Source organism: Colobus angolensis, unplaced genomic scaffold, assembly GCF_000951035.1.
Source record: "Colobus angolensis palliatus isolate OR3802 unplaced genomic scaffold, Cang.pa_1.0 Scaffold92, whole genome shotgun sequence".
Lineage (NCBI taxonomy): Eukaryota > Metazoa > Chordata > Mammalia > Primates > Cercopithecidae > Colobus > Colobus angolensis.
The window spans coordinates 4,144,778-4,167,492 of NW_012123154.1; the positions used below are offsets into that span (position 1 = coordinate 4,144,778).

Consider the following 22,715-nt stretch of genomic DNA (forward strand, 5'->3'; position numbering starts at 1 on the left):
AACACCCATTTACATCAATTATAAATTATGTAGTTTATAGCCGTAGATACTCTCATTGCATGTAAACATTAAGGCCTAGGTAATTAACTATGCAAGGTATGCAAAAGGCTAAACCAAAGCTTTGCAATTATTTGAAAAAAAGTTTATGCCTATTAAGTCATTTGATTCTGAGCATCTGTTGATGTGCTAATGCTTTCCAACACTGCTGCACTATCTTGTCAAGAAGTATTTAGGGACTGAAAAGGAAAGTGTTGCAAAAAAGGCACCCTGTGTGCAAATTGTATTTCTTGCCTAAAATGAGGTCTATATTTTCAAGCACAGGTTAAACGTTTTATGGAGTGTGTGATTCTCAAAAACATAGAAAAAAGTTTTCCATTGGAAGTTCTTGATTTAAACCTACAAAAAAAAGAAAAGAAGGAAAAAATAGAAAAGAAGAAAGGAAGGAGGGAAGGGAGGGAAGGAAGGAAGAAAGGGAGAAAAACAAAAGGAAAAGCAACAACTACAAACTATTCCTATGAAACACTGATATTTTATAAAATATTCACTGACTCATGAGATATACATGGTCACTATTTCAAGTATGTTTGAGGCTGGTAGTGACTAAGGTTGTTTTGTATTTCTACGTAGGCCTATACCTCAATGACTGGAGCTTTTAATCACAGCAGATTTCATTCCCCTTTACTACTTTGAGAAGGCTGTTCACTACCATTCCCTGATTGAACTTCTACTGCCAAAGTTAAATTCCATACCAATGAGTTACTCTCTATTCTTTCTGTGTTGACATTTCATCCTGCAGTATCCTTTAGGGTACAATATTCCAAGTTTCTTTGGACAAATGCAGGAACAAATGTTCGCATATTTCTGTTTATTCCTTTGACAATGTAGGCAAGCATTTTAGTCTATGTTGGTCTCAATTTTTTATCTTTTAAATATGTTCCGGGTTCTTTAATGGGAACTTTCAGGAGCAAAAGTCCTCCCAGGTTTGGTCAGTGTTCACCATCAGTGGCCATTGAAGAAAATGGCCCAAGTGTTCTAGAGATTGTTCTCACTTCTTAGGCTAAGGCCCATTGAGACAATGCCAGAAAGCATGCCTTATACTGGCAGTCAGTTAGGAAAAATGTGTTGCCTTGTAGTTTGTGTCTTAGCATAGGTTATCAAATACATTTTATATTTTCTTTAAAAAAAAATCTTGACATTACTAAAATACAAATGCTCTTTAATTTTTCTTTGCAGAATTATTGAGGAACAAATACAGAACATTTGTGTAAATTTTGGGTAGCTGCTCCACTTGGATACACAGTACTGGCATATTTATAATTTCTATGAAGATCTAGGTTGCATTTCCCATATATTCAAACAGTTTCCCTTGCATTTTATGAATAAGATGACACATATTGGGAAGTAAGGCAAATACACTAAAAGGAATATGTGTTTGTGTTCTGTATAGTTATTACTCTTTAAAAATGTAGTTGTAATTCATCCACTCTCTTTTTACTTTCAACTTTTTGCTGTTAAAAAATCATTTTTAAATTTCAGTATTAAAGGGAAACATTTAAATTTATTAGACTAGAAGAAATGGCAGATTCCAGAGTTATAATTTGAGTCCATTTAAGCCCATAGCTAGAGCTAGAGATTTTCACTGTTGGATCCCTCATAAATTTACAAGTCTCCTGTCATTGACAAATGAATAAAAACAACAAAAATCCCAAGCAAGTTTAGATCCACCTGGATAAAGGCAGTACCTTCAGCAGCCTGGATGGTTCATCACGACCTCGGTTACCAGCAGAGGCCAGTGTTGTTCATTACGAGAATTTAAAATGATGGGGCTGACTGTGATCTAGAAAATAATGTGTATTGTTTTTCTTTCAAAAGATAGAAGGTTTATGCAGATCAGAGCAAACTTATATGTGAATTAGTTACCTAACAAATAACCTCTGCAGATAGTCATAGCTCAGTTGTATTTCTCTGTATTGAAAGAGCATGAACTATATGTGCAAAGGCAAGATGTACACAAATATTTACCATGTGCCACGTGGTATGTGTGTATGTGCTTATCCTTCTTGTCTTCTTTAGGAAACAGTTCTATGTAGTTTAAATGCAATGTCTTAAAAAAATTAAACTTTTATCATTATAAGAGGAAAAAAGATAACAATGACAAAATGATTGCTGTACTTTTTCCAGGAGGTAGGATTTTGGCACTATTACAGCAAAGAGAAAAGACATTCTTCTTTTTACAGAAATTTTGCATGTCAGCACACTTTGATTATAAAGCAGGGTTGAGAAGGAACTGCCAAAGTCTGTTTAAGTAATTTAAAGCAATCATCTGCTGTAAGAGGTTATGATAGATTTGTCCTTTTTTCAATGCTCTTGACAATCTCTCTTTAAAAGTATTCTACTCTTATTTTAGGCAAAGAAAACAACTCTATGTTTTTTCTATATTTATGTATCTTGTTAAGATTCTGCTTATCATGACCTCAGTAAAACATTTTACCTATTAATAATTAGTTAAGATCTCTATAATTACATTTAAATGAAAATTTAAAATAAGTTGGTAGATATGAGGTTTCAGTAACTATTACTTGGCGCTTAAATCTCAATAAGAAAAAATTGCTGATAGAATGGAAGTTTGAGAAACTCTGCGAGAAAAGTAAGAATTTTTCAATTATCCCAGAAAAAATCTGGGGTGGAGTTAGTATTTAGAACTGCAGGTTTTAGATATAGGAAAAAGAAAAGTGTAAAAGATAATTCAGAAAGACAAAGATAAGAAAAAAAGATATTGCAAGGAGTAAAAGCTCTCAAAATTGGAATTTTGATAAATCAATTGCAAATAAGCTTGATGAATACCACTTCTTAATGGTTTATTTGAATAACAGATAAATAACTTAGTATAATGGTACACGGTATAGACTCAATAAATGTTATCTGTTGTTATCACCAAAATGACATTTAACCTCTGCGATGTCCCTATGTAGTTTATATTGTTTTCTTCATTTGCAGTTATTTATGAACATCATGCTCAAGTCTACCTTACCTCATAGGAGCGCTCTTTTGATGACTCACCAGTGAAAAGAGCAAATATACTCTAGAATGTCAAGGTATATTAAAACTGTCACATGGCTCAGGTGAATTGCAGGCACCTAATGTTGTTCAGTGACATATTCTCAAATTGAGAAAAGTTGCAAACATGGTCCAGTTGTGGGATATTAAAGTAAAGGGAGATGCCTTAAAACTGGAACTGGGCAAAAACTGTAATACTTTTTTAAAAAGAATATTATAAATTATAACTCTAGAAGTATGAGCTTGCAGTGAGTCCACATCGAAATTTGATGAAAGATTTGAAGCCAATTGTGAGTAGTTGGTGTGGGACGGGAATACAGAAATATAATACTAAGGTCCTTTCATAACAAATAATAATGATCATTAGATGCAATCCATGTTAAATATATTAACGATTTCAATATTCCAGAGCAATCTTATAGACACTGTTTCATGTCATCATCACCAGGATACCCTGGAGGACAGTGACAGCTATTATTTTGTCACTTTTACAGATGAGAAAATTCTCAGGGTGCTAAATACCTCATCTAAGATCGTGGAGGTGATAAAGAAGAAAGGCAGGTCTTTAACTCAGGTTTTCTGACCATACCCATGCTTTTCCCCTCAGGTCTGTTGGATACCAGAGCCCTTGAGATCTTTTTTCATTATCCCAGCTGACAGGAGAGAGGAATTCTTTGTATCTCAGTTCTACAAAGTCAGGCATGATGTGCATGTGGGCAAGATCAGGCAGCATGGGCCAGAGGATCATACAGTTCGCTGAATTTTTAGCTTCAAGATAAGATATTTTGAATGATAATATTAATAATTATTTGAATATGTGCCTGCCACTGTGTTGTTTTATGTATATTAGGTTGTTTAATTGTCAAGTATTTTTATTCAATTATTGAATAATGAGGTTCAGAAACATGACTTAACGCACGCAAGTCATACAGCTAGATAGTGGCAGAACCAGAAGTTGATGCCAGATCTAACTTTAATGCCTACCTATAATGACTGTCACCTCAGAAAAAAATGCTCTAGAAATGGACTGGAGACCTGGACCACTATTTTTTACAAGATGTGTATTACTGATTCTCAAATGCAGTTGGGTTTAAGGGTAAGGATAGAACTAGAGGTTCACATTAGAATCTTGTGTGTATTTTTTTAATATAAATGAACTTTTTATTTTAGAATAGTTTCAGATTTATAGAAAAATTACAAAGATAATAGAGAGCATTCCTGTGTACCCCCCACACAGTTTCCCTTATGAACATTTTACATTAGTGTGGTATATTTATAAAGATTATGGGTGTTATTTTGAAAAAGCTCATTCGAATATTATAAAATAATTATGTATTCAAAAGCTTAAAAGTTTACATAATTCAGACAATAGTGAAGTTTAACAACATCCTCTCTTCTGATGAGGATTTACAGAAGATATAACTTTAGGAACTTCTAACTAGAGGAAGTGGGGGAAGGATATTCTACAAAGAGGTACATCAGAAACTCAGGGATGTAAATAGTGAAAATTTTCTATCTAATATAAGGAAACAGCAGTTAAAAAGTGAAAAATATTGATTTTGATATTCATCGGATTTTCAGCTCAGCACAAAGCTAAGGTGGTTAGATAATATAATGAATGCTGGAAACAGAATGTGAAACGATTGAAAAACAACTTTAGTGAAAATGCAGATTATTGTATTTAGATCTAAATATCAACTTTGTAAGACTAGGATGAGAAACGTGACTCAGCAGAAAAGGGTTTAAAGCAATGATTCTCAGCCTTGATTGCTCATTGGAACCACCTGGGAGGCTTTAAACACTTTGCATACCTTGCCCTACCCTTAGAGATTCTGATTGCGTTGGTCTGGGGTGCAGGCTGATGGCTTTAAAAGCTCCCTAGGTGATTCTAATGTGCAGCCAAGATTCAAAGCCTCTAATTGAAAGGTTTTAGTTAATGCAGTGGTTCTGATTCCATTAGACTGGAATGGGGCATTTATTTTGTTAAACAATCCCAGGTGATTCTAATGGGCATCCAGGGTTGCTGATAATCTCTGGGATATCAGAAAATTTAAAACAATAGTGATATTATTTCAAAAATCTGTTGCTCATCTGCTCCCAGGAAATAGTAGTAGAAGCATGGTGTCTAGGGACAGAAATTAATAATTCTCTACTTTTCCAACTAAAATAGTACACACCTAGTTGTGCCAAGTCTTAAGAGGCAGATTGACTAATTGAATTCATCCAGCATGGCAAAGGCTAAACAATGTATCATCTCTGACACACAATTAGAAAATGGCATGATAGTTGTCTTTACATACTTTGAAAGGGTTGTTATGTGGAAGAATGATTAGACTTTTTAGCCTGTGTGTTTTATAAAGGGTGGAAATTAAAAGGAGGAAAATTTCACCTCAATATGAAAAATAGCTTTCTACTAAATGCTAAAATAGCGTTTAGTAGAAAGCTACTGAATGCTACCATTGGAGTTATCCAGTTAGAAAATGTGTAGTATCAAATTACAAAGGAGTAGATTTTAAGTGTTCTCACCACAAATAACTGATCAGTATGTGAGGTAATTGCATATGTTAATTATTTGACTTAACCATTCCAGAATGTATGTGTATTTCCAAACATCAAGTTGTACACCGTAAATATATCCAATTTTTATTTGTCAATTAAATAAATAAATAAAAGCAACTGTGCAATATCTTCAGTAGGATCTTGGGAGCATTCCTGTTTATATGTATCTTCCAACTTTGAAGTACCTAGATTGCATTGTCCATGAAGTCCAAGTCCATGTGCTGTGTTCCTTTTTCACACCAGCAACAGTGGTTCAGTGCTCCGAGCAGAGTTGGGCCTTAATAAACATTTATGGAATATATGAATGCTGAATTTACATGTCTGTATTTTATCTGTGAACCAAAGACTGTGTCTGAGATGCAGAGTGAAGATAGGCATTTGTACCAATTCAGATTTATTTTTAACCTTACTTAAGATATACAATTGTTGAGCCAAAGATTAATTATTTTGCCTCAAATTATATGATTATCACAATTTCTTATTTAACTTCTCAACTGTCTTGAAGACAGTTATGTAGAAATGCACACACACACACACACACACACATCATGAGCTTCACTCCATTCCATCACACCTTCCAGGACACACCATCTCCATATCCAACCCCTCTCCCACTTTTACAACCACCTTCTCTTTAAGATAACCCAGTGTTCAGCCCCAGTGACTGCAGCAGGGCCTGGCTGTTCATTTCACTCCATCCATTGCTGCTATCCTCTGATCACCATGACTAATCAAATGGCATGCCAGCCTGCACCAATCATTAAGATGACCCAAATTAACAGCCTGGCCATGTCACAGTACATTCATTCCACATATACAGACAGGGCCTAAGTGTGAGGCAGAAACCCAGATATGCTTATTTGTTTTTGCATTGTAACATGCATTATTGATTGTCATGAGCTGCTTTAGTGCTTTAAATCTGCAAATGAGAATCATCCGTCCCTTATTAGAGCCAGAATTGAGAACTGAGAGCAAAAGAGAACATGTATATGCCTTTTTTAACCATAATTTTTTATTTTTATTTTCCTTCACAGTTGTGTTGTAAAAGATTTTAGCTCAAGACATTCCCTGGCATCTCACTTAGAAGGGATACTTAATCAAAATAGTTTTGTATCCTGAAAAGAGAAAGAAGTCTTCCCTAGCCAGGTGAAAAATGTAGTGCATGCTCTGAATTGTGAGATCGCATAGGGAATTTTGTAATCCAATTTCCTAGCATATACCGGTCAGTAAAGCTCAGTTCTTAACAACTCACAGGCAGCCTTATCTTGATCACAGTTGCAGTTGTTGGCACCTTGCGGTGCCTGGTGTAAATTTTATCTCAAAATATTTGCGTTCTTGATGGCCATTTTTCGACAATGCATTCTAATAATTAGAGTCCTATTACCTGCTAAATGTTAGTATAAATTAACAATCCATTATACACAGTAAGTTTTATAAAACATTTACAGATAGAGATCATCTTTAATTAAAATTAACTTCCATATGAAAGCCAAGTGCATTAATGACTCACAATGACCTTTTATTACCTGTCCCCTGTTTTGGCTGGATGATTGACAGCTTGCTGTTTGGCTACCATGTTGAATTTCAGCTGACAAGACTTTTCATTTTAACTCAATTTGCCCGCCTATCACAAGCTGGTGGCAGGCCAGACCCAAGTCACCCAGCTTTGCCTCAGCAGCTTGCTCTAGTTCTCATTAGTACGCATTTATTCAGTGGAAATTGGAAGACAAATGCTTGAAGGCATGTGAACTAAGTATAGCAAATTAGGTTTAAAGACTGAATATTTATAAGTATATGGAAAGTTTTTTTTTTGATTCTAGAGCGAATTGAGAACTGAGTGCTAGCTTTGGTATAAAAGAAATTAAGATAGAAGGGGGAAGATTCTAAGAATAACAATACTATAAGCTTTTTCTTTCCATTTTGGAAACATGTAAAATCTCTCTGACAACACCTTATCAAATAAAAACCTGGCTTCTCTTTCACGGAGTGCTTGCACAAAGAAGTTTAGCACCTCATGTGTGAGAAGGGGGAAAAAATGAGGGTCATGTTCATTTGTTGCTTGGTTATCCCTTGGTATGTTTTAAATTGCCTTGTTTGTTCGGCACTAGCACAGAAACAGATGTTGCTCTACCATGCAGGATAATTTACTGTACCTCCTGGTGCAGCATGGAAGTCCTCCCAGGGCCCAGCTGGTCTGTCAGTGGCACTGGCTGGTGTCTGCTCAACTATGACAACTACAAGTAGAGGCTGCAATTTTTTTTATTGTGCAGTTGTCATTCTTCTCAACGTATAGCTCTGCCTGCATTTGTACTGGGGCTGGTGGAAAAGCTGCTGGCTTTTGTGTCTGGATATTATTCTGCAGAGCCATGTAAGCTCTTCCTCCATTGTTGATAATAACAACTCATTACTTTTGTCGTCTAATGATTATCGGCATGATCGCTCGGAGCGAGAGCCAACCTCATCTTGCACACATAACTGGTACTGGAAGGTAAAACAAATTTGTCACTTACGATCTGACCGCTAAGCCACACTTTGCGCTCCATTATTGTGATTAACTTCTACATAAGATATGCTTGCCCAATTGTCATTTGTGATACTGCGGTGGGCGCAAGCTGCCATGCTTCCCGAGAGCACATCAGCCAATCAGATTTGACCATGTTATTCGGACCGTTACATGCCTGCTCTGTCACAGCAGCCATCCCACAATTATTTTGCTTTTGTGTTTCTTCTTCCCACACCCCTACTGGACTTGTTGGGTGAAGAGCATTGCTACATATGTCAGCTACCATTTCACACTACAAGCTAAAATGATGCTGTGCTATTGTTGCTCCAACAGAGCCAGCAGCAGTACATGGGAGGCCGACCCTTGCTTTTCACCACAGGAACGTTGGTCCTTAGTGCCCTGCCATCTGAAATCCATCGTGTCAGGTGCCTTGTGGCTATCTGCAGTAGAGCCCATGTTCCAAAACCAAAGTTCTTTTCTGGCCTCATCACCAACAAACCGATTTGACTCTGCCTGATTATAATAACGAAGGCAGTCCAAGAGAATATGCACTGCCTCACTGTACGTCACATTGAATCACCACACTGGCCACACAAAGCTGACCGCAGCCTCATTTCTTTAGACAAATGCATGCTTAAGGAAAAACCTCCTGGGAGAAAGCACCCAAAGCTACTTGATAGCCTTATGCAGGCTGTGCATAGATTTAAATTTTACTGAAATAACATTTATTTTTATTTTTGGCTGATGCAAGCCCTCACGGATGGGCCTGCCTTTAATAATCTAATAATTGAGTACTCTGTGTTTCAGAGCTTTACCGAACACTGAGAAACTGGGCTGTGTGTGTGTGTGTGTGTGTGTGTGTGTGTGTGTGTGATTTCTAAATTGCAAGTCATAAACACGACCATTTGTTATCATGTGAAGGGGGAAAAAACTCCATTTGGGGCTTTTTATTCACATTGCTGATTAGAGAGAATCAAGTTTTATATTCTAGGACCCATTCACGCTGGTGGAAACATAGTCAGTTTTGATTATGAAGGGAGAGATGCAGACCTAGACAGGAGCTACACGCTGATATGCATGCTATCAGAATGATTTATGCAAATTATGCATATTATTCCCAAAGGAATTCCTCCTCAAACTGCCAGGATAAATTGCCGGAAATTAGCCATAAAATCTGTCGTGCTAGGAGCAAAAGGTGAAGGCCACTGGGAAAGCAAGGACATTCGGCTTCTGGAATCTTCCAGGATATGATGATGCCTGTTATTCTCCCTGGATGCTGAGGAAAATGTGATTTTCTTCTGAATCCTCTAAAAATGTTTTCCTTTTGAAAATTTTCCAGCAAATGTTGACTCACATTTTATTTACAGCTAGCATAAAAGAAATTAAGTGTAAAGCTGTCTCAGAAAGCACTACTACAATTACTTTACTATTAACTGACTAAGTGGTTATTAAATGGCTAAGCCTGGCTTTAAAGCATCACAGTTCTAAAGGTTTGTGGAATGACTCACCAGCTGTGTGTTTTAACTGGGATATGGTTTTAATTTCAAACATGTATACCCATAATACAACATTCCTCTCTAGCAGCATCATCCTGTCCTACAAAATCTTAATGACTTTCTGCCCAGGTACAGACATGATTTAAGTGTGGAATGACTTAAGTGTGGAATGACTTACAGGAATGACTTAAGTGTGGGGGAGTGTACATGCAGTTTCTGTGTGTTTCAGAAGGAGGGGGCATTGTGTGAATGACAGGTACAACACTGATACCTTCTACCTGTGAGATGCCCCTAAGCCTTGCTGGAACCAGACCACTGCCCCTGCTCACATCCTGTGCAAAGCCACCCTTGGCTCCCTCTTGGTGCTCAATGTATGTAATGAAGAAACAGTTTCCTTTTCAATCAACGCTATTAGTAATGAGCTTTTATTGCAAACTGAGAGCACTTTTCAGGAACAGCCCTATCTTAATAAGCTATCATTTTTTTTTCCTTCAGAAAGCACCATTTTTGAAGCTTTACGACTGTCCTCATATTCAACCACCATTCGTTTTGTTGAGGAAGATTTGACTCTCAGCGCAGAGACCGGCAACTACTGTGTGCGAAAGGGAGACTTGGTTGCCATCTTTCCTCCAATCCTACATGGTGACCCTGAAATCTTTGAAGCTCCAGAGGTAAGTAAACATCAAGCCTATAATTGCTACTTCTTAGATCCTGCAGGCACATTGCTCTTCCATCCCTATCTCTTCCTTTTGCCACTTTGTTCCAGAAGGTGTTTGAGACAACTTGATGGCTTCTGTTTTTCCTCCTAATAAGAAAGCTTTCCTCTTTGCTGAAGTGTTCCCTAAGGATATCTTTGAAAGGTTTCATGATCTATAAAGAGAAATATGGTGATGAGACTAAATGCTAGTTGCTTCAAATGAAATGGACATTGCGCCTTGGCCACTATTACATTTTGGCCAAAATTGTATTTTGCTTGGTGGAGAATTATTGAAAACCATGGAGTGCTAGCTATTGACAGGTGGCTTAGAGAATAAATGATGATAACTATTTTGCTAAGTGTTTCCAAAGTAAGGTTGACTGTTCCAAAGTCAGATAGTATCATTGCTGTAGTTAAGCCCATATACTTTTCCACCTCTTACAAAAGGTATGTGCCCCTTCTTGATCAATTAGTATGGCATTATGAACTTGAGATTGTAAAGCTGCTGCTCACGGGTGAAGCTCTGAGGGTAATTGTGTCATCTCCTTGTGTTTTTTTCTGAAGCTGGAGTTAATGAATATCAAAGACTGGAAATTAATCCACCCTGGTTCATCCCTTAATACCACTTCAGAGATTCACCACCTGCATGCAAATTGAATGCAGTCCTATTCTGCCTGTGTTTTTCAGGAAGTAATGTTGCTGCAGCAGTTTTTGTGTGTAAAATGCCTTTTTTTCAAAGGGAAACTTTGCTGCTCTTTTTGAGCAGTTCATAGCTGGACCACCTCTAAATCTAGTTGCTAAGATAGATGTTTTGCATCCAGGCTGAATTACAATATTGTTGAATTTTGAAAATTAACAAGAGAGCGGATTCAAATACAATTAGAAAATTTGCATTTATTTCAGCAGCAAAGGTGGATGACTTAAGTGTGGGGGAGTGTATATGTAGTTTCTGTGTGTTTCAGAAGGAGGGGACATTGTGTGAATGACAATAACAAATAGTTTGTAGAGTATTAGCAAGTGAAGGAACATTCTGCAAACAACAAGCTTTATCTCCACTTTTGTAAATATCAAAGTACAAAATTATATACATAAATAGATATTCAATAAACAGGGCAAATGAATAGCCAATATCCAATATCTGGAAAATATTTTTAATTTTTATTTTTGTCTACAATTATGCATTTATTTAACTTCAACTTACTATTTTCATTATGTGATTATTCCACTAGTCATTAAGTTTATTATTCATATCATGATGGTAAAATTAACATTAGTGTTATCAAGAAACAAAATGTTTACCAGATTACCACTGTCTTTATATCACTATGCTTTGGACTCCTCTTATTTCCTACCCTCATGATGGAAAATACCTTGATTTAGACTTTTAGGAACTTAAAACTCAAAGTTAAAAATCGAAAGTATGCTGATTTATATTTTTTTTCTTTTGGAATACTTAATAGCAATGCCCAAACTTTACATAATAAATCAAATAGTAATCAGAAGGGCTTGCCTCATACAAAATCTGTGGCAGAACAGAATTGCAATATTGTGAATACTGATTTAGCATCATTAGAGTAGCTTTAACCTGAGTTGATGAACGCTCTCTATCATTTACTAGATATAACATTAGCCAATTATGCCTGACTAATTTTAAAATAAACTAGCTAATTTATTGTCACACCATTGTTTCCTTGAAATTAGTTGGAGAATGCTGATAATTCCTGGCACAGAAAAAAAAATGATATAGCTCAGAACCAGTTTTATAGAATTTGGGAAGGTCTTATTCATTCTATAAACATTTTCTGAGTGACTACCACTCTCAGACATATCTATTATTCCTTTGGTTCTTAACAACTTCATATGGCAATAAGTAGATGCTATAGATGTCCTTAAAATAGATGCCCATCCCAAGCCACCATATACTGACAGTAAGGAAAAGCAGATAGTTCTAGAAAAGTCTACCATGAGCCATTTGTTGCTGAGAGCATGGTTCAGGAGCTCATCAGAGACACATTCATCATTACCTGCCTTTTGTATCCAACACACCTTGAATGAGAAGACCAAGCCTCAGATGTTGATTACAGGCAATAGGTGTTAGGCCAAAAATATAAGGAAGGCAGATACAGGGATAATTATTCCTGGAAGACAGAGAGACAAAAGCCTCAGTAGAACATAGATTCTCCCAGCCCAACAAGGCATGGTTTCAGAATTTCCAAGCTCCAAAAGACTCTAAAATTTGGCATTCCAAAGATAGGCCATGGTCTTCCATCATACTTGAGAGCTATTGGATCTGCATCTCCCTATTCCTGGAATGCCCCTCCTTATTTGTGCACCCAGCAGGCTCCAAATTACTCCATAGGAATCACCTAATCACCTCTTCATTGACAGTGTGCCTGATTTCCACCTCGTTCCTCAGAGAATTTGCCATTGCTCACGCTCTGGCCTGTGTGTACCCTTGTGGTGGGGTATAACACACAGTATTTTGCAATTATTTATTTGCTTGTCCTTGCTTTCATATGCTGTAAGCTCTAGAAGAGGAAGGACTATGTCATTCCCATCTCTGTATTATCAGTGTCTAGCACACAGGAGGCTGTACACATAAGGTGAATAAATAAGGGGATGCTTGGATAGATAAATGTACTTAAAGTGAAAATATGCTTCAGTTATAATTTTAAATCAGGACAGATACTGCACATTAACATATGTACTGGGCCTAAATAGATCAAATAAAGAAGTGATTTGTGTATAAATATAGCAATAGTATTGGGAGTGTTAAATACTGTGGCAAAAGGAGATGCCAGGAGACATCTAAATAGGACCACTGGCTACTTCTGAACTAGCCCTCAGCTCTTGCAAGCATTTAGACCTAGTTTGGTGAAGTCATTTTGATTTTTTATTTAAAAGAACCTGAAAAAATAGACTTTTGGGTGAAAGTCTGAATTTTTAAATATTTGGAAAAATGAAGTTTAAAATACAATATGGGATAAATAAAAGGTGTTTTGGGACTCAATTGATCCTATAAGCTGCCAATATGTAACCTCTATATTAGGAATTATTCTTTCCCTGAATATTGGTTGCTTAACTTATTGTAATGTTAGCCATTCAGGTGGCTCAGTAGTAAATAGTGATGATTTCTTTTCAGCCACACAAGATACAGAACTGGAGCTATATAGAAGCTCCATAGAGAAGACCAAATCTAAATCTGTTCATTGGCTTTCCTAGGTCCAGAGGTGCTGAGGGATAAAGGGAGACCTGGTGACATTGTGGGGCTCATAGGGAGAAAAGATCATACATTTAAGGTGGCAATGCATTATATAACCATGTAGGTAAAGAAACATGGTGAAATAACAATGTAATTCCAAAGCCTTTGGAATATCCCCCAAAAGCTCTGAAGATGAAAGATCTTCTTTGTTTAACCTTTGTAATGCAATTCTGCCCTATCTACTTCTTAGAGTTGTAGAGATAATAAAATGATTAATAAATTTGAAAGCCCTTGAAAAAATTCTAAATCACTAAGAGAATTGTGGTACCAATTATTATTTTGATTATTGCCACTGTTCTTAGAATGACATGACAGATGAGGAAGTACTCTCAATAATTTTTTATCTCTATTGCCAAATGGAATAGAGATTGTGCAACTAGTAGTCTTAAAGGAAACAAACATATATCAATTATTTACTACCTAGAAATCACTTTGATGGGTATAGTGAGTGACAAAGAAATAAAAAGGCCCCTTCCCCTACAAGCTTGCTGTATAAGGACTCACATAGCTAATTTCTCATAGTCAGGTGCTTCCTATTGAGAAAAGGTTTTTGCCCTACCAACAAATTCACAATTCTACTTACCATATTGGAACTATCAGTGTGCTAGTAAACCAGGGCTCTGAGCCCTGATTTGTAGTGTTTATCAATTTTCATGGTATAAACTACCCCCTTGGCCAATTTCATGTTACTAATGTGAAGAGCCTAAACACAGAGTCAGGAAGAGATACGCACACTCTGACAAGCTGGTCAAACTGTCTGCAGCACACTGCCAATTTGAACCCAAGTCATGGAGATAAAAAGGGACTTCTGTACTCTGCCATCTTGCCTCCAGGGGCAACAGTGTAGCCCCTTAGCCATCCATTCAAAACACTGACCTTTTTTTTATTATGAAAAAATCATATCTTTTGTCTAATTTATATTCCCATACCCAAAATTATGAATTGAGTGGATTCAAGACATGATCCTATTGTGTGTCACCTACTTCAGCAAGACCATGTTTTATGCCTTGTAACTTCAATGCTTTACATACAGGAAGTGCTCCAAAAATATCTGTTGAACTGAACTAAACATAGTATTTGGAGAACACAAATTAGGGTGTTATGCAATCTTCCTTTGTCACGAATACCAAAATCTTTTCTCTATCCAGAAAATTGTGTCCTCTATCCAAACTTGATTTCTAGCGCTTCAATATTATGCAATTTTCTACTATTTGTAAACACTGAATATTCATCGACTCATCATACTCTACATATTTATTTACTCATTCAATATCTATGTTTTCTTCAAAAGCTTGAAAATGGTTTTTAAAATATACTTTTTTTCTCATGTATTTATTCATTAATTCAACAAACATATATGGAACCTCTACTGTGGGAATAGCATTGTGTTGAAGGCTTTACACATACAGAGATAAATAAGAAAATATGATAGCTCCAAACTCCTGGGATTTCTTGGCTCTGCCATCTCCTGAAGGTTAGCTCTGTCTTTAGCTTGGTAGCAGTTCCAGACATCATAGTCACACATGATGAGGTCCAGAGGAGGAAAGATAATCAACCATTTCTTTTTGTTTTATTTTCTTCACAAAAAGGGGACTTCTCCTAGATGTCCCCATAGACTTTTCCCTTGTAGCACTGACCAGATTGTTTCACAATTCTATTCCAAACCAGTCAGAGACCCAAACAGTGTGATTACCAAGATTAGTGCCTAGACACATTTTATCCAGAAGAACAAGGTTGAGGGGTCAACTTCAACAATCATTAGAGGAACAATGGGGAACTTCCGTGTCTTATACCTTCTCTTGCGATTTTTCTATTCTCATCCATTTAATTGACTCTCTTTAATTGTGAAGCACCATGCTTATTATGGTCACTGTAAAGAATTTCAATCAGCTCAATGAATTCCAAGTTTAAGTTTTTCCAAATGAATGGATACATCTTGAGCTTCCTGTACGTTTGTTCTGTGTCACTGTGACCCCAGAATCTCAGTGGTGAGATTATTATACTCCTTCCCTTTTCAGCTAAAACAAAACTATATCCCTAGCAGCTGACACAGGCCCTTCTTAACACTGGTTCTTGCTTAGGTTTTCCATGCCTAGGCAATAGGGCAAATTGCAAATAAATTTTAACTCAAAAATATATTTATGCTCCTGTGCCCTTTGAACTTGGTGGTGGTCGCAGAGCTAAAGACAGCGGCCATTTCCGTTTTAGTTTCATAAAATAAACAACTGAATAGGAATTTCTAAGATGCTTACTATGAGAAAATTGAATAGCATGTCACAGAAACTAGAGGGATGGTGTTACTTGTTGAGTAGAAATTTGAGGGCACTGAATATAAACACTAGCTGAAGGTCATGGGTTAGGAGCACTCGGCTCCTGCATCATGTGTTGGCCATGGGCCTCTCGGAGGTTAGCACATTCATTTTCACAAAGAGGAACCTGAAAACCATGGTGACTGGTGATTTCTGGCTTACATATGATATCAAGACACTAAAAAGTCATAATCCAAGCTAAGTTTTCATTTTGCATTTGCTGGCTTAACTAGTGGGGCTACAGTGAGAGGCTTCCTAACAAATCATATCATAGCAAAGCTCACTTAAACTGATTTGGGTTAGTCAGGGAGCTCTTGGATAGAGGGCCAGTCTCCTCAGATTGGTCAGCATGAAGGAGGAAGCAGCAGGACTAAGCTCAGGCAAGCAGGCCTAAGTCCCAAGAATGGAAGAAGTTCACCAGGAGAGAGTTACATTTAGCAACTTTTTCTCCAGTGACCCTGTATGTCAACAAAGGGTGTCTTTGTTCATTCAGCATTGATTAGATACTGTTTGGATACATCCCAGAACTATGGTGAAATACGCATTTTAAAGGGCTCAAAATATTTATCAGAAATTTAGCAATTATAAAAATGCAGATAAATTTTGCCATTATCATTGCATCCACTTGCAAGTTGGAAGGAAATGGGAACTACTTAGAATTTTTCTAATCTCAAATACTGTTCAAAATAAGTATTCTACATAAATGAGGACAAACCCAATACTTTTAAAGGAAATGGTTCACTGTCCTTAACAACACTGGCTTTGAGTGAGAAAATTAAATCATTTGTGATGAATTCAGAATCTATCCACGTATTGCAAGGTTTTCACCTTAACCTGAAATGCTTTGGATCTGACCTACTTTTTTGCATTTGACTTCATGTAGTTCATATCAAAGTTGTATGTGAGCAGGTCTAATGTTAATGAGCACCAACTACAGGAAATACTTGGTCATTTCCATGCAAACCACAGACATTAATTTAATCAATGGCTTAATTCACCATAGGCTTAAATAAGGTCACTCAGTCCCCTCTAAGAAATTCAAGTGAGAGTTGAACCATAACCCTTTGGCAGCAAGGCAAAATTAAGAGGGCAGGCCCAACACCCGAGGTAAAGCAGTCCCATGATTTCCGGTAACAAAGTAATACAACTTATTTATGAAAACACATCAGAAACACCTGCCACCCTAGAGTAAACCCAAAAAGAGCTGATTTTAATAGAACTTTCATAGAAGAAATTAACTACAACATCAAAAAACAAACAAGATTGATTTTGTGGCTTAGCTCCTCTCTAGTGTTTTACCTGAATCTTATTATTTTATATTTGTTTAATCCAGACATCAGCACTGGATCCTAAACTCATAGTTTTCATCTATCAGTAGTTAGTGGGGAAGGGATAAGAGAAACTCAAATTAGGAATCCACAGTTAGGCACCTCCTGTGGCTAATTAGGATTCATCAGACCCGGGTAACAATGGCGGTCTCACCGGAGCCCTTGCCTTCTAACCAACATTGGTATAATCAAGTGCGCATATGTCAGGACGCGCCTTACGGAGCAAAAATAGAGATATTGACACTATACTTGGGAAGCTCAGCTTAGGAGAAAAATACCAGTGCAGAAAAAAAGCCATACAGCTTTTCATATTTCACTTTGATATGCTGGAAGTAATTTCCTAGTAATACTTGAGTTTTTTGAAAGTTCATACTTAATTTGCACCCAGTCAACTTTTTCTGGTGTTCACCTGATTAAAAGGAGCTTTTTAAGACAGGCAGAGAGAGCTAGCAACTTTGTGGACTTGAACTCAAACTATCTCATGTAAAATGTTAATTTTAGCACTGTATTCTTCTTTACAGGAGTTTAGATATGATCGTTTTATAGAAGATGGTAAGAAGAAAACCACCTTTTTCAAAAGAGGGAAAAAGCTGAAGTGTTACCTAATGCCATTTGGAACTGGAACCAGCAAATGTCCAGGCCGATTTTTTGCACTTATGGAAATAAAGCAGTTGTTGGTTATACTTTTAACTTATTTCGATTTAGAAATAATTGATGATAAACCCATAGGACTAAACTACAACCGCTTGTTGTTTGGTATTCAGTATCCAGATTCTGATGTTTTATTTAGATACAAAGTGAAATCTTAGAGAAGCTAAAAGGACAGAAAAGAAATCTATCAAAATTACCCTAAACATCCTAAGCTCATCCATTTCTTTTTAATTTCTGCCAATGTAATTGCTTTATTTGTTTAAAAAGTGTTAATTTCTATTTGATCTGATATCAATCCAGTTTGTCCTTAGTCACAAAGCCTATCATAATATAAAACAGATGGTAGCATGAAAATGGACATCAAAATCAACTTAAGGGTAAGCTCAAAACAGGGTTGTGGGTTTTTTTTTTAGTTTCTCCTTGTGATTCTTACCTGTTATAATAAATGTACCTTCACACCAATACATTGGGCACTGTGGAATTTAAGTCACTCAAATTATTCTCTAATATGTAAAATTACACTTTGAACTACTAGAAAATTGTGCTGGAAATGGACACAGTCTAACAAATTCCAAATTCTCACAGAAGAAGGAAATTAAATTTCCATGAGTTGCAATGGATGAAAATGTTCCCTTCAAGTATAATATCAATAATACCTATATTTCCAGGATATGTGTGCATTAAATGAGTTTTGCGGTAGATTAAGTGCTTCAACTTCACTTCAGTATTTAATCATGCTTAAATGTTCCTCATTACTTTGTATACTGTGGCTCGATAGAACAAAATTTCTTGTCATTTAAGACCTTTTATGTCCAAGTTAGATACTGATAAGATTTAATGTATAAGAAAACACAGAACCTATTATATATTCAGAAATTGCCCTAGATATTAGTATTAGGTTTATTATGGGAACAAATGTTGAAATAATTACAGCATTGATTATAGCATTTGGCTTTCGTATAAACTATAAAGGTTATGCAAATATTGCAATTAATCCTTTCCTAAATGCTTCCATGTATATAAACTGAGAAGCTAGATGTAGTATTTGGTTTTGATGTCTCACCTTTTGGATTTGGAGTTCATGTGTTCTATTTTGAATTACAACGGCATGTTATGCAGTGTAATTCCATATGACACATGCAGCATTGTGGTGTGAATAATTCAAAGATTTTTTTTTTTTTCAATTGAGACAGTATCTGACTGTGTTGCCCAGGCTGGTCTCAAATCCTGAGCTGAAGTGATCCTCCCGCCTTGGTCCCTTGGGAACCTGGACTATAGGCATGTACCACCAAGCCCAGTGATTCAAAGATTCTGATATCAGAGTAACATATGATTGGCATCTGACATAAATGGTGATGCAATATATAAGCAGGCAAGGCAGGTAATAAAGTCCAGTTAATTCATGCTTCATTAATTGGAATTTCTAATATTTCAGAAATTTGCTACTGTTTTGAGAAAAGGAAACTGACAAAATATTTACAAAATATTTATTTAGTAAATAGATAGTATAGCATTTATTTTATCCTTCCTGAAGTACATGTTCTGAATGTTCCTTCAGTGAAGGTCTGCTGGTGCAAATTCTATTTTCGCTTGATTGAGGGTGTCTTTGTTTTTACTCTCATTCTTGAAAGATGGTTTTGCTGGATGCACAAATCTAGATTGACAGTTATTTCCTCACAACACTTTGAAGATATTGCCCGTTCTTAAGGCATCCATTCTTGTTACTGGGAGGATAGCCGTTAGTGAGTTTAATTACTCAATAGGTAGTCTGTCACTTCTCTCTGACTACTTTAACGTGTCCTCTTTGTCTTTGATGTTCTTAGTTTCTTTCTGTTTCTCATGCTTGCATGTCCTGCTGCTTCTTGAGTCTGAATGGGTGTCTCCCATCAAGTATGAAATCTTCTCAGCCATTCTCTCTGTGAATATTACTGTTCTCCCACTCTATATTAGGTCCTCTCACTCTACCTACATCCTTTGATCTTTTCTCACCACACTTTGTATCTATAACTTATGCTCCACATAATTTCTTTAGATGTCTCTTCCAGTTTCTTCTTTGAACAGTATGTCTAATCTTCTGTCCAACTCATCCATTGAATTTGTTTTTTCCTTCTTTTGGTTTTAACTTCAGGTTCATAGAGTTGAGTGATCATTCTCCTTATACTCTTCAGTTCATGATACACAATTATAGTTGGTTCTAACAAGGCCCCTCTGGCTTTATTTACTTATTCTGTTTTGTCCCTAATACCCACTTTCATACCCTTTCCTAATATCATAGGCAAATATTCTAATATGTTTGATGCATGTCTTGGTATGTGTCTGTTTTCATGTAATATATATTATCTTGAGTACCTATTTTCTGCAAGTTATATCCTTCCAAATTTTCTTATGAAGCTCTGTGATTTTAAAGATACATTCATATTTCTGTAGGATATAGATAGTATACAACTATATTTAATCTATTGCTTCTAACTGCTACATAGCATTCCATAATGTGCACACATTTTGTTTTGATAATCTAGTTACCCAGTGATGGACACTTGTCAGTGGGACAGTTATTGTGGGAGAAAGGCCAAAGCAGAACTTAAAAGCTCTTCCGTCACCTCTCCTTATATCACTGTGCCTAACTATCTCAGCCCTGGGCTGCTAAAAGCCTTGTCCCCAAGCCCCACCCATACACACACACACACACACAAATTTATTCTATGATAACTTTAATTCTCCCTCAGATGTTCTAAATTTATGTCCCGTCCTCAGAGCCATCCAATCCTCTCCATTCTGTAGGGTGTCCAAGGTTGATTTTGAGTCAGAGTGTCAGCCTCCAGCTTGTCAACCTTCACGTTTTCCATTCCACCGAGTTTGCTAAGTTCAATGATTACATTTTTCAGTTTCAGAATTCCCTTTTGTTCTTCATATATGCTGGTATTTTTCATAATATCTTGTACCTTTGTTATAAACTCAACATACTTTTTCATTTCTTTAACTGCATGAAGCAACCATTTTAGATTCTATATCTGGTATTTCCAAATCATTGGTGTTTTGTGGATCTAATTCTGTAGTTTATGTATTTTTCTGTCTCTGTTACCTGGGATGGCTTGTTTACTGAGCCCATGTTCTTTGGATTTTTATCTCTGAAAAATCTTTAGACCTAGATTTAAAGTTCATTTCTCAAGAGAGAATTTGTATTTGCATTTGTCAGACTGCTGATACTACTACCAAACTCAAATCACCTTAAAATTTCAGCTTGATTATCTGGGAGTGGGGAGTATTGTGGTTTCTAGCCGTAAATCAGGTAGAATATAACCCTATTATGAGGAATAGAAAGAAGACACATTTGGGGGTTCATTTGTTTATTTTTACACAGAGCTAAGATTGAGACAGGCAAATATACTGACAGTTTTGCTCTGTGGAGCAAAGTTTCTTTCTAGTTCACCTTCTAAGGTGAACTAGAATGTTGTCTCTGCAAGTTCTTGGCTTTATGCAAAGGCCTTGGATTACACATACACAAGCGCATGCACATGCGCGCACACACACATACACACACACACACACCCTGGGCCCTACGCTTTAGTCCACCACAAAGCATAGTCTGTCCTTTTTGTACTTGGATGTCTAGTTTGCCATGTTGCCTGAAGTGGAAGTTCTACCATATTTTTAAATTCAACTTAGTGGTACACTTTTGTGATGTTAAGGCAGAGAACACAGGAAATTATTCCATTCCGATTTCTGCTCATTTTATAATTGGAGATGCGTACAGGAATTTAGAAATGTAAAGTAAGAATAAATGAAATGGTTGAGAAAAGACTACATAAAAGGAATGAATAGTAGAACCAAAACTAAACATTGAGAGTCTTGTGACAGTCTTAAATCCAGTAACTAAATAGTGTTTACAAATAGAAAAAAAAATATGTCCTGGAGAAATCAGTTAAAAGATGCAGATTCTGGCTGTGACATAACTGGCTTATTATTAAACAATTTCCCTCTCAGTGCTTCAATGTCCTCATTTGAAAAATAAAAATAATAAGGCCCTTTGACATCAGGGTTCATTATAAGGATTAAACACAGTAACATGTATGGATTTATGGGATAATGCAATATACCAATGCAAAGTGTAATGAAGATACTTAATGTTGTGCCTTTAAAAAATTGCTCTTATGTATTGTTAAAGGGAATTGTTTTTTATAGTCATTTGTTAATTCATTATTCATTTATTCAACCAAACATTTATTGAGCATTTTCTCTGTTCTAGATATGATTGATGTTAGACACTGGATTGCCTTTCCCCTTCAAGAACATACTATTTGTTAGGGAAAACAACACATAGGCAACCGATTTATTATAAGTGCAGTTGTAAGTGATAAATTCATCTCTTTAAAACTATTTTAAAATTCTGATTTATCACTAGTTCTAACTAGCCTTCCATCAGTCATTCCAAAGTAATGGTCTGTAATAAGAATCACTATGTATAATTATACACAATAAAAATATATGCAACAGGTATTTTGATAACATGATAAAGTAATTAAAACCAAATATAGTCATTGGGGCTCCAGAATATTTTAAAACTGTATTATATATTGTAAAATCCCATTTTTTTTTTTTTTTTTTGATGGAGTCTTGCTCTGTCACCCAGGCTGGAGTCCAGTGGTGTGATCTCAGCTCACTGCAACCTCCATCTCCTGGGTTCAAGCAAGTCTCTTGTCTCAGCCTTCTGAGTAGCTGGGACTACAGGCACCCTGCTACGCCCGGCCAATTTTTGTATTTTTAGCTGAGATGAGGTTACACCATATTGATCAGGCTGGTCTTGAACTCCTGACCTCAGGTGATCCACCCGCCTCGGACTCCCAAAGTGCTAG

The 22,715-nt window shown here is 36.4% G+C and overlaps 1 protein-coding gene across 1 annotated transcript in view; it reads left to right on the plus strand.

Annotated features, from left to right (window-relative positions):
• LOC105504468 (25-hydroxycholesterol 7-alpha-hydroxylase) overlaps positions 1-19,059 on the plus strand; it is a 196,452-nt gene extending 177,393 nt beyond the window's left edge. Inside the window, exons 5-6 of the mRNA XM_011931926.1 lie at positions 10,111-10,286; positions 17,733-19,059. Coding sequence (XP_011787316.1) covers positions 10,111-10,286; positions 17,733-18,020 — 464 coding nt within the window. The 3' untranslated portion in view covers positions 18,021-19,059. The remainder of the gene's footprint in view (positions 1-10,110; positions 10,287-17,732) is intronic.
• Positions 19,060-22,715: the final 3,656 nt, after the last annotated feature.